The 13,162-nt window shown below is 40.4% G+C and overlaps 1 protein-coding gene across 1 annotated transcript in view; it reads right to left on the reverse strand.

The window, feature by feature from the left end:
- Positions 1 to 13,162, reverse strand: part of MYH15 (myosin heavy chain 15) — a 171,190-nt gene that overhangs the window by 105,282 nt on the left and 52,746 nt on the right. Inside the window, exons 12-14 of the mRNA XM_066346779.1 lie at positions 8,028 to 8,146; positions 2,549 to 2,698; positions 1,216 to 1,386 (exon numbers count right to left, since the gene is read on the reverse strand). Of these exons, the coding sequence (XP_066202876.1) occupies positions 1,216 to 1,386; positions 2,549 to 2,698; positions 8,028 to 8,146 (440 nt within the window). The remainder of the gene's footprint in view (positions 1 to 1,215; positions 1,387 to 2,548; positions 2,699 to 8,027; positions 8,147 to 13,162) is intronic.

The following is a 13,162-nucleotide window of genomic DNA, read 5'->3' on the forward strand; positions in this document are numbered from 1 at the left end:
TTGTATGTAAATATATTGTTATATATATTTTTACATTTTTTTAATTTATTGATTTTAGCAGGACCGGGAGGGAGAAAGACAAAGAGAAGAATATGGATTTGTTCCCCTATGTGCCCTGACCAGGGATTGAGCCAGCAACCTCTGCACTCCATCTAATCAACCAAGCTATCTGGCTAGGACTCAATATTTTTTTAATCAACCTGTTCACCCCTCAAGAAGAACAATGTTTATAACAGAAATAAAATTAATGTGATGTCCATTCCTGTTGAAAATAATGACCATTTTCAAGGAAGACTTAGTTTCATCTAAAGCCTAATAAATAAAATCAATGGGAAACTAATTGATAAAATCTGAGGCCCAGAAAGAATCATCATCTTACCCTCCTCCTGACAGGGCTGTTGGGAATCAAATGTGACAGCATCGCTAAAGAAACCATTCAGATAGTTAAAAGCACGAGGACTTGATCTATCCGCCCAGCCCTACCTTTAGGCCTCATGACAATCCACAGTTATTGTAAGACACTAGAGGCAGGGAACTGCTGACATGTTGCCATGCTTGCTCTCCTGGGCAAAGCCGTAGAAAAGGGCCCTCATGAGTTCTCCTAGCAAACCTGGTTCATCTTTCCCAGAGCACGTGGAGATATTTCAGAGTCTGGAAACACCACCGAATTCAGAAACCATGCACTGCAGCTAATTTACTAATAAGCCATGAAGTATTGTCATAAATTACTTAAACTAACTGGTACTTGTCCAATTAAATGAACAAACTACATCCTGCAAGGTAGTGGCCTTGAGGATTTATGGTAGTTGTTTGTTTGCATGCTAATTTGCAAAATTTTGTTAAGCTGCTGTGGGTCTCCTCCTTCACCTTCTGTTAATCAGCCAGGCCCGACAGTGCTCATATTTTCAGCTCTGTTTTTCCAGTCAAGAGCATGACCATTTTTAATCTCGACAAGTTTCCTCACGCATTAACAGTGGAGGCCATGAGTAAGCAGCGAACAGTCTGCGTTCGAGATGATGGAGTAGGTTAACTGACGTGAGAGTTTAGTTAAGATGTCACGGGTGCTGCTCTCCAAGACCATTAAGGGAAAACGTGCAGAGCTCTCCTGCCCCATTTCCCATCCCCTGACTAAGCCTGAGTCCTGACATGAATCAACGTGGCAAGCAGGGACAGTTCCCCTTAAATGAAAATGGACGAGGAGAGAATATGCATTACCTTCTCAACGATATCTAGGCAGGCTTGCAAATCCAGACCGAAGTCAATGGACATCCAGTCAATGCCTTCTTTCTTATATTCCTCTTGTTCCAGAACAAACATGTGTTGATTGAAGAACTGTTGTAACTTTTCATTGGTAAAATTAATGCAAAGTTGCTCAAGACTGTTATACTTAAAGATGTAATAAGGTAAAAAGAAGAGATAAAAATAAAATTGAGAAAATGGCAACTACTTGAGGTGATAGATATGTTAATTAACTTGACTGTGGTGATTATTTCACAGTGTATGTGTGTACCAAATCATCAAATTGTACACCATATATATATATATATATATATATATATATATATATATATATATATATACTATTTTTTGTGTGTGACAGAGACAGAGAGAGGGACAGACAGGGACAGACAGACAGAAAGGAAGAGAGATGAAAAGCATCAATTCTGCATTGTAGCACCTTAGTTGTTCATTGATTGCTTTCTCATATGTGCCTTGACCGGGGGCTACAGCAGATCAAGTGACTCCTTGCTCAAGCCAGCGACCTTGGGTCCAAGCTGGTGAGCCTTGCTCAAACCAGACGAGCCCGCACTCAAGCTGGCGACCTCGGGGTCTCGAACCTGGGTCCTCCGCATCCCAGTCTGATGCTTATTCACTGCGCCACTGCCTAGTCAGGCTATATATACTTTTTTAAATTATTAAATATACCTGAAAAATTGAAGTCCCCTTGGAAAAATGTAAAGAGAAACCATAGCACTATCATTAGATGGCAAATAAATCCAGTAAGTAACAATGCTCAATTAAATTTCTACCTCCTTCAGATACACTCACAAACTAAAGATCATGACAATAAAATAACATAATATTACAATTCAAAATCATCAAATAACGCTTTATCTTTATTTACCTTTATTTAAGGTTTAATCTCAATACTATTAATTGTAATCATTATTATTTAGTAATGTTAATATGGCTCTTTTCCTTTTTTTTTTCTTTTAAAGACTTTATTTATTCATTTTAGACAGGAGAGAGAGAGAGAGAGAGAGAGGGAGAGAGAGAAAGGAGGAGCAGGAAGCATCAACTCCCATATGTGCCTTGACCAGGCAAGCCCAGGGTTTTGAACTGGTGACCTCAGCATTCCAGGTCGACGGTTTATCCACTGCGCCACCACAGGTCAGGCGATATATGGCTCTTTTCCAACCAAAGTAGCTCTTAATGTTTGCAAAGGACAAATTTCATCATGTTTTGATGGCATTTTCTGATGTTCAATTCACATTTTTTAATTTCCTTGTAAATATACATTGACCTCATTCTTATCAAATATACTTACATCAAGGACTTCAAAACCAGTTATGTCAAGAATGCCAATGAAGAACTGTCTCGATAGCTTGGCATCCAGGGCCCTGTTGATACATTCCACCAGCCACTTAAACATCCTCTCATATATTAACTTGGACAGGGCAACAACAGCACAGGTCACCTGGAAATCACATGGAATGAACTCCTTCATCCAACAGCAGTGTTCCTCTTAATACCGGGCATTCTCTATCAGGAACTGCCTTCTAGTAAAATAAAGATATTTATTGACTCTCTGTGGCTCTAGCATGCTGCTGAGATGATACATGAGGGAAATACAATGAGAGAAAAGGAAAAAAGAAGCAAGAAAGGGAAGGCAGGGAGAGGGGAGAAGGGAGAGCAGAGGGAAGAAAGGGAGGTTAAAGGAGGTGGTAACCTTGGTGCCTCCTTACCCAACAGTCCTGTGAGAGAAATCATGCTCCTATTATTGAAGGATTGAACTCTTGGGGTGAGGTGGCATGTGTTCTAAAGCAGTGGTCCCCAACCCCCGGGCCATGGACCGGTACCAGTCCGTGGGCCATTTGGTACCGGTCCGGAGAGAAAGAATAAATAACTTACATTATTTCTGTTTTATTTATATTTAAGTCTGAACGATGTTTTGTTTTAAAAAATGACCAGATTCCCTCTGTTACATCTGTCTAAGACTCATTCTTGACGCTTGTCTTGGTCACGTGATACATTTTATCCGTCCCACTCTAAAGACCGGTCTGTGAAAATATTTTCTGACATTAAACCGGCCCGTAGCCCAAAAAAGGTTGGGGACCACTGTTCTAAAGCCTTGCTATTCCAAGTGTGGTCCTAAAACCTGCAGCATCAGCACTTCCTGAGAGCTCGTTCAAGACGCCAGCTCCAGTTCCAGCCTATGAATCAGAGTTTGCACTCTAACACAATCCCCTGCTCATTGCTATGTACCATGAAGGTCGAAAAGTATTGGTAGAATCAGTAAGGACTCTGGAATCCCCGGCCCTTGTCCTACTGCTGCTGTTGTAGCTGCTAATGAATTGTGTCACCTTTTGGCAAGAGACCTGACCTCCCCTGGCTGCATGCAGTATAATCATCTGAATAATGCTCTTGAAGTTTCTTTCTAGCCTCAGCTTCCACCTTATTATATTAGTTCCCAGGGCTGCTCTGAAGTCCCTGTAGGGAGAACGGCAATTTAATGCATCATTCTGACTCAGATTCTCCAGTCTTAAAACTCAGGCTGCAGTCTCCTCCCTGGAGGTGTGTGGCAAAGGCTCTCGGGTAACTTGCTGGGGAGAACTCCAGCCTCAGTGCCTGGATGATGCTGTGAAAGGCAGATCCTACTCCCATGATGCAAAGGCAGTGATGTAGTAGCAGGTTTCTGAGAGACTCCAGGTAGGAGTGCATTGCAGCTGGACATGCTCCAAGCCTGGAAGCAGAATGTGCTGCAGCCATTTCACATTTATAAGAGGCCCATCGCACCCATCCTTCAGCTGCCCAGGAGAGAGCACGCAGCAGCAGCCTGTTGGTGTCTGGTGATGATTTAGTTCTGAGTCACCCAGTCTCTGATAAGTTATCTTGAGTCATTCCCACAGTGATCCATACGCCGAATGGCACCACAGTTTTTTATTAGCATAGGCGTCAAGAGCACAGCCGCACAAACAAAGCACCCGGAATGATTTTCAGTCTCCGGAGCACTGAGGAAATCACTCTCTGTCCACAGCAGTCATTCTGAAACTTTAAAAAGAACATGACGAACTCGTTCACCTGCTTTTAATTCCCTAAATACTCAAGAAGTGGGGGTGGGAGAAAATCTGGCCAGAAGAAGTAAGAGAGGAAATACAGGGAAAGAAAGCCCAAAGATGTGGGCAGAGAAAGAAATAGATAGCAGAATGCTTGCTGGATGAATTAATGAAACCAATAAACCAATATACAGCGCACTGATTCATCATTTTCTGTCCATTGGAAGAAATTAGTCAGAGAAACCTATACTTCTACTTTTCAGGGACTAAATGGAGTCATTTTTTTTTAGCTCTTTTTAAAATAACCTCACAGAAGACTTTGATTACTGGGGTGGGGGGCGAGCATGCATGATGGCAAGAACAAAAACAACAATCATGGGGTCAGCCATATTTTCAGCCACTGTGAGCCCTCCCTTTTTCATCTGTAGGATAACAATACTAAAATGTGCATATGGCAGGGTTGTTGGGAGAGACTCAATGTAACAGATGATGTAAATATATATAGCACAACATTTGGCACTTCTTGGATACTGTTAGTTCCCCCTTTCCACTTTTACCACTTCCTCGTCCTCACTCCAGTATTTACTAGCTGTGTTACCTTGTGGAACTAATCTAAGGTTCAGTGTTTTTGACTATAAAATGGAGATATAAGTAATATCAACTCTGCTGGCTTGCCATTCAATTGAATGAGATAGCCATATTCAGCACAGTACCCGTAGTAAGTATTCAGTGGCTACTGATTTTTATTCTTTTTATTACTTTTTTAAATTAAAGCAATTTATATCTTATTATTATTAAGTGAGAGGCAAGGAGGCAGAGAGACACCCTGATCGGGATCCACCCTGCAAACCCCTGACCGGGCATGCCGAGCTATTTTAGCTCCTGAGGTAAGACCACAGAGCCATCTTCAGTGTCCGGGGCCAACTTGTTCAAACCGATCTCGAACCATGGTTGCGGGAGAGAAAGAGAGAGGGGGGTAAGGGTGTAGAAGCAGATGGTTGCTTCTCTTGTGTGCCCTGACCAAGAACTGAACCCTGGACATCCACATGCTGGGCTGTCGCTCAACCACTGAGCCAATCAGCCAGGGTCAAAACAATTTTTTTCTAATAGGCATAGTTAGAACTCTCATTGGATCATAAAACACTAGACCTAAAACACTCGTGTTTTTTTCATTAAATTTATTGGGGTGACATTGATTAAAAGATTATAGTTTTCAAGTGTACATTTCTATGATACATGATCAGTATATTACATTGTGTGCTCACTACTCTAAGTCACATTATCCTCTATCTATCACCATATATGTGACCCCTTTACCCTTGACTATCCCCCCCTGCCCTTTCCTCTGGTAGCCACCATACTGTTGTGTCTATGAGTTTCAGTTTTATATCCCACGTATGAGTGAAATCATATGGTTCTTAACGTTATCTGTCTGATTTCTTTTGGTTAACATAATATTCTCAAGGTCCATCCATGTTGTTGCAAATAGCAGTCTTTCCTCTTATGGCTAAGTAGTATTACATTGTATATGGTACATAATCACGTATAGTGGCTCTCAACTCAGGATGGTACTTCCTCCTGCAGAAAGAATGCCTTTGGAAACAGAAAGGACATCTGCTGGATATCATTATGACTGAGCGTGCTACTGGTATTCAACACCGGGAAGCAGGAATGGAAAACCTCCTACAATGTGCAGGACGTTCATATATAAAGAACTATCCCATTTAGATGTCAATCACCCCTTCATTTAAACACATGGAGGAATTCAATCTCTTCACTAGGGTGCATGAAGAGATGAAGATATTTAACCAAAGCCCCAGAGTTAGTTAGCATTAGAGCTAGAATTAAATTAGAGCTAGAATTAAATTTTGTAGAGTGTTAACACTGCAAAAATTTTTGCCATCTTCTGCAATTGTCATCAAGAGAGTATATACATACATCTCTATTCTTAGCCATGGCAATTGTCTCTATAAAGTCAGTAAAATTCCTAAGGAAAAAAAATAAAAAAGCCTTACAGTGTGCTTTCTTATTCTGTCTCCAGGAGAGGGAGGAAGATAGAGAGGAAGAGGGAAAGGGAAGGGGGAGAGGGAAAGAAAGGGGAGAAGAGGGGGAGGTTGGAGGATGAGGTGGGGTTTTTTCCTTTTCTGTTAATGTTGAATGATAATATATAAGCTTGCTTCACCGGTTCTATTATAGCAAGGGTTGGTGTGTTAACTCAGTCCCTGAGAACATACTGTCACAGAGGCAGAGGTTTGATTTCAGACCTTCATTATACACACTCAGTGGCCCCAAGAAGCTCAGGTTACCATGGAGGACAAAAATGTAAGCAAATTGTTTCAATATAGTTAGTATCATGGTAGAAGTAGAATTACTGATTTCTAGAGTAAGCCAAACTAGGAAATTGATTTTGATTAGTTGTTGAAATATTTTAAGTAACACAGTCACACAAGATGGCTTCATATATCAAAGTAAATAGTTTACTGCAGTCAAAATAACTGTCTTCTATCACAAATATGCACAGTTATCTCTCGTTTTTAGATTTCAGATGTATAAAACAATCTAAGTGTCATCTGAGTACTAGCTGTGTGTCCTTTAGAATGTAACTTATGTTCTGTAACCTTTAGTTTCCTCAACCGGAAAAGCATAAGTAGTATTCCTGCCTTCCTTACTTATCTCTGAGTATTTTAAGAATCAAAGGAAACAATACCTCTGAATGTTTAATACATGTATGTGATCATGCCATTTCCTATGTCTAGAAAGACTACATTTCTCAGACCCCTGTAGCTAAGAGGATAATTTGACTAATTCTTACCCCTAGGATATTAGTGAAAGTGATATCACTTCTAGTCCCAATCAGCAAAAGAGGGTATATTTTCTCCACAAATCATCTTCTCCCTTATGCAGTAACATTGGAAGCCATTCCAGATGGCTTAGCTACAGAGAGGAAGAAGATTGTCCAATCTATATTGGTCTTGGTGAGATTAAGAAATTAATGTTTATTTTACTGTCACTGAAGACTTGATCATGTGTGTGTTACTGCAGCATGCCTATTTCACACTGACTCATACACGATGCAGATGTAAATGATGATTTTGAGTACTGGCATACTAAGATGGACGCATTACCCAGCAGCTCTAGGAATATCTACTGTATTCTGGCAAAGCATCACAGCACTTGTTATTTTATCATTAAAACATTCTCTTGGATGCTGAGTAAGACCTACATCACCTTTCATCTTTCATTTCTGTTTTTAATCCCCTCTCTTCAAACGTTAACTTAAGCATGTGTTCTGAAATCTTTTCTCAACTATGTCACCACGTGTCCGTTACTCTCAAAACTCAATATTCCAATTAGAAGAGGGATGCCAATTTGCAAATTTTATTCATGTCAGTAACCAATAGCTTTGAAAGCTTCTTAGCTGGACAACAAAGATTTGATCACAACATGTAAAGGGCTTCCCTACCTCTGCAAAGAGATTTGTTGCCCAAGGGAAAACTGTCAAAATGGTATATTTCAGGCTACAGAGAGTCTTAACACAAGAGTGCTTACACTGGTGTGCATCACAAGTGAAAACATTTGGCATATTCATCATGGTAGCTCTTTTCTTTTTCTTTCTTATCCCTTTTTTTTTTCTTTTCTATAGAAGCTCTTATTGCAGACATAATCAGAAATCGAAAAATATACAAGTACAATGTATCTACAATTATTACAGAATCATAGATTCATAATATTTTTAAAATGCCACCTTACCTGCTCTACATTTTGCCCTCTAGTGACATATTCGTTACCAACTTTGATTCTAGGGTGGCTCAAGCCCTTCACCAACTCAGAGGAGCTCATGCCCAAGAGGAAAGCAGCTTTGTCAGCACCTGGTCAGAAGAAAGGAAGGAAAAAAGAGGAGAGAAGGAGGGAAGGAGGGAATGAGAGAGGAAGAGGGGAAGGAAAAATACTGTTAAAATTTATTCTGTTATAGGCAAATAGACTATCCAGAGGATGGAAGGATGGTATTTTCTTTTTCTTTTTATTTTATCAAGTGAGGGGCAGGGAAGCAAAGAGACAGACTCCTATATGCATCCCGAATGGGATCCGCCTGGCAAAACCCCATCTGGGGCTGATGCTCTGCCCATCTGGGGCCGCTGCTCCATCAACCAAGCTATTTTAGCAGCTGAGGCAAGGCCATGGAGCCATCCTCAATGTCTGGGGCCAACTTGCTCATTTGAGCCATGGCTGCAGGAGGGGATGAGAGAGAGAAAGAGAGAGAGAAAGAGAGAGAAAGAGCAGGGGTTGGGAAAGGGTGAAGAAGCAGATGGTTCCTTCTCCTGTGTGCCCTGACTAGGAATTGAACCCAGGACTTCCACACACTGGACCGACATTCTACCACTGAGCTAACTGGCCAGGGCCAGAAGAATGGTATTTTAAATTGATGTAGTAGCAAGATTGATTATAGTTTGTTTGTTTGGTGTTTTTTTTTTGCATTTTTCTGAAGCTGGAAACGGGGAGAGACGGTCAGACAGACTCCCGCATGCGCCTGACCAGGATCCACCCGGCACGCCCACCAGGGGGCGATACTCTGCCCCTCCGGGGTATAGTTTAAAATAAGTATCTGAATCCTATATATTTAAAAGATTACTTCTTGGAACTACAAATCAAAACCACATGAAATGGTACTTCACGCCATCTAGAATGACTATAACAAAAATGACAGAATCATAGGGTTGGTGAAGATGTGGAGAAATTAGAACCCTCATACACTGATGGTTAGAATGTGACATAGGACAACTTCTGTGGAAGATAGTTTGGAAGCTAGTCAAAAGTTAAACAGAGTTACTCTAGATCCAGAAAGTCTACTTCTAAGTTATATACCCAATAGAAATGAAAACATATAGTCACACAAAAAGAAAATTATACACAAATGTTCCTAGCAGTATAATTCATAAATTTTCAAAAAGCAGAAAAACCCAAATGCACATCAACTCATGAAAGGATAAATAAAATGCTGTATATAAATACAATATTTTTCAGCCATAGAAAGAAATAATGCTACAACATGGATAAAACTTGAAAACATCATACTACATGAAAGAAGACAGACACAAAAAGGCCACACATTACGTGATTCCATTTATATGACCTGTCCAGACTAGGCAATCCGTGGAGACAAAGAGATTTGTCGTTGCCAGAGGCTGGGGAGAGAAGGGGTACATGGTTTCTGCATGGAGCAATGGAAGGTTCTAAAATTAGATAGTGGTCACGGTTATACAACATATGAGTACACTAAATTTCACTAAACTGTATATTTTTAAAGGGTGAATTTTGTTGTATGTGAATTATAACTTAACTTTTAAAATAATCTATTTCTAGTATTGGCCCTTTCTAAAGAGAAATATTTACCTGTAGGACATAAAATAGTTTATCTTTATTATTTACCTATTTTTCCCTTCTATGTATATACTTGTAGATTCTTTCAATGAAACAGGGACTTGTAATTTGATAAGTCAAGTCCACCACCAATCAACAAAAGCCAGGACACCTCAAAACTTTTCTTTTGCCTGTGAAGTCTCTATTTGTGCCATAGTGCCCTCTGCTGCCCAACAAGAATACTTGCAACCCACACAATTGCACTTCTATAAACAATTTCCATCTTAAGGAAAGAAGTGAAGAGTGTTATCAGAAGGAAAAGTAAACAAGCATGTATCACAGTAGGTGATAAACAAAATTAACCTCAGCACAAAAGAACACCACAGGCAAAACATTATAAGCATACTTCAAATTGTAGATTTCTTCAGTTATCAAACAAAAGGAATATTTCACTCATCTGAAATCTTTCTGCTATATCTTCCATTTAAAATTAACCCTGAGATATACTAATACATGAGAGGTAGTCACTCTATAAAATAATGTCTTACAATAGAAGGAAACACAGTCTTTTCCTTACGTCACTAAGAAGTATAAAATCTGCTGAGCAACAACCACAGAGGGAATATAAACCACACACACACACACACACACACACACACACACGCAATCAGAGGGCTGTATGCCATTCTTAACAATATCTACCTCACACACACACACACACACACACACACACACACACACACAATCAGAGGGCTGTATGCCATTCTTAACAATATCCACCTCACACACACACACACACAATCAGAGGGCTGTATGCCATTCTTAACAATATCCACCTCACACACACACACACACACACACACACACACACATGCAATCAGAGGGCTGTATGCCATTCTTAACAATATCCACCTCACACACACACACACACACACACACACGCACGCACACACGCAATCAGAGGGCTGTATGTCATTCTTAACAATATCCACCTCCTTTTCAGGGGCCTTTAAATTTTTCACAAAGGTTTAAAAAGCTTGAAATGTTTGATTTGCTTGTTAACTAAAATCAATACATATACATACATTTCTGGGAGCTACACACCTACCCCATGTCAGTGATAATGGCCTAGGTTCTCAGTTGCTATGAAACCTTTCAAAATTGCAAATCTTGTTTTGGAAAAATAAATGGAAAAATCAAAACTTGAGCCAACGTGCCGCGCTACACTGCGATACTCTTGCCAGAGTGCCATGTTTGGAAACAAAGGACTGATTATTTCAAGTTGAGAATACAGTGGGCTAAAGCCATAGACTTTAAACTGGAAGAGACTGTCTAACCCAACATGAAAATATTTTTCAAAAAGGGAGAAATGCAACATGCCTGGTGAATCTGAGTGGAGATGAATAGTAATCAACAATGTAGAAAACAAGCAATTCCACAATATGTGTCCAGGAACAAGAAAAAACAGGAGTCTGGTTTTTTAAGCTTGAAGCATTCAGAGGTGGACATTACAGGTGATAATAGTCTCAAATTTACACATCCTTTTTCTAGTGTTAAGAACAGCCCTTTGAGTCTATTTTTATCCATTAACAAAGAAAAAAAAATCCAGAAATAGCATCCAACATTACAGAATTATTTCTCAGCCACTCCAGAAGCAATCAAGTATCATCAGACAGAGGATCAGCATGCCTGGATTTACTCCACAGGTGTGCATTACATTACACAGTGTTCCCCAGCCTTTTTTTTTTTTTTTTTTTTTTTTTACAGAATAAAACAGTGGTCATTATGTCCCAAAAAATAAATTACTTCATTTGCATTAAAAATTTATAGTTTGGCCCTGGCCGGTTGGCTCAGTGGTAGAGCGTCGGCCTGGCGTGCGGGGGACCCAGGTTCGATTCCCGGCCAGGGCACATAGGAGAAGCGCCCATTTGCTTCTCCACCCCCACCCTCCTTCCTCTCTGTCTCTCTCTTCCCCTCCCGCAGCCAATGCTCTGGAGCAAAGATGGCCTGGGTGCTGGGGATGGCTCCTTGGCCTCTGCCCCAGGCGCTAGAGTGGCTCTGGTCGCAACAGAGCGACGCCCCGGAGGGGCAGAGCATCGCCCCCTGGTGGGCAAAGCGTCGCCCCCTGGTGGGCGTGCTGGGTGGATCCCGGTCGGGCGCATGTGGGAGTCTGTCTGACTGTCTCTCCCCGTTTCCAGCTTTAGAAAAATACAAAAAAAAAAAAAAAATTATAGTTTTACAACCAAGATGAAAATAGTTTAAATCTGTGAATACGTTTCCATCTAACATGAAGAGAATGCTAGTACAAGCATAGCAATCAATGTCTATAAACATATTTCCATCATGTGACCAGATGTGGTCCTGAAAGAGGCTTTCTGAAGTTCCCACCCATTAATCCCATTCCTTTAGGGCTTTGAGAATAAACCCACAGGTGTGAGTTAGGCTTCGCTGAGAGGGGTACATGGGCAGAGTAGGGGCTCTCAGACACTGCTGTGGACCAGAATAGCCTGGAGAGCAGACGCAGAAATGAGGGACTGGCCTGTGGAAGGAGGCTAGGCTCTGGGCTTATTTATTCACGTTCTCCAAGTGATTCTGCTGCATATAGATGTTGGATAGCAGAGTCCTCACTACAATGGCCCTCAACTTTTCACTGAACATTGGGGTCACACCTGGCAAGCTGTGAAAGCAAACTCTGATGCCTGCACCCACCCCCAGAGATAGCTTTCTTTGGTCTGGGGAGACCAGACATTTAACAGCCCCACAGGTAATTCTGATATGAAGCCAACTTTGAAAACTACTCTCTTAGAGAATGGTGGCTGGGTTTTTGTAAGCGCATTTTGAAGTCAAGAAGATGGAGAGAACGAAGTCTGACTTCATCTGAAAACAGGTAAGGCTGTCAAGGAAAACAAAAGGCAATTCTTTGCAACTTTACAATCTTATCCCAGTTTAGTGTCATCTGTAAACAACCAGATATAAAGAAAGAAGACCCAGTTTTGTCTGTCCACAACTGGGCAAATCTGAAAGAGAGGTTATGATAACGACATTCAATAGTCTTTTATGAAGGGCTGGTATATGGTTTCTGAGTGTACACATTTCACTAATTTATTGAACAAGATTTACTGAGCACTTGCTATGTGCAAGCCTGGTGCTCAATACTATAGTAAGAAGAAAGCTAAACAAGACAAAAATCCTCAACATTGGGGGCTTATAATCCATGAGAGTAAATAAAACACAAGCAAAAGTATCAAGTAAGTAAGTAAAACAATCACAGAAGAGATTTAAAAAATCAAGTATGATGAAAGTTTGAAATAGAAAGAGATTCCTTCACAGTAGTGATAAGTGGAAATAACTCAAATGCCCATCAATGGATGAATAGACAAACAAAAAATGGTATATGCAGATAATAGAATATTATTCACACTTAAAAAGAAATTAAATTCTGACGCATACAACATAGATGAACCTTATAGACATCATGTTAAGGAAAATCAGCTAGACAAAAAAGGACAAATGTATGATTCCACTTA

The sequence above is a fragment of the Saccopteryx leptura genome, chromosome 8, assembly GCF_036850995.1.
Source record: "Saccopteryx leptura isolate mSacLep1 chromosome 8, mSacLep1_pri_phased_curated, whole genome shotgun sequence".
In the NCBI taxonomy this organism is placed as follows: domain Eukaryota; kingdom Metazoa; phylum Chordata; class Mammalia; order Chiroptera; family Emballonuridae; genus Saccopteryx; species Saccopteryx leptura.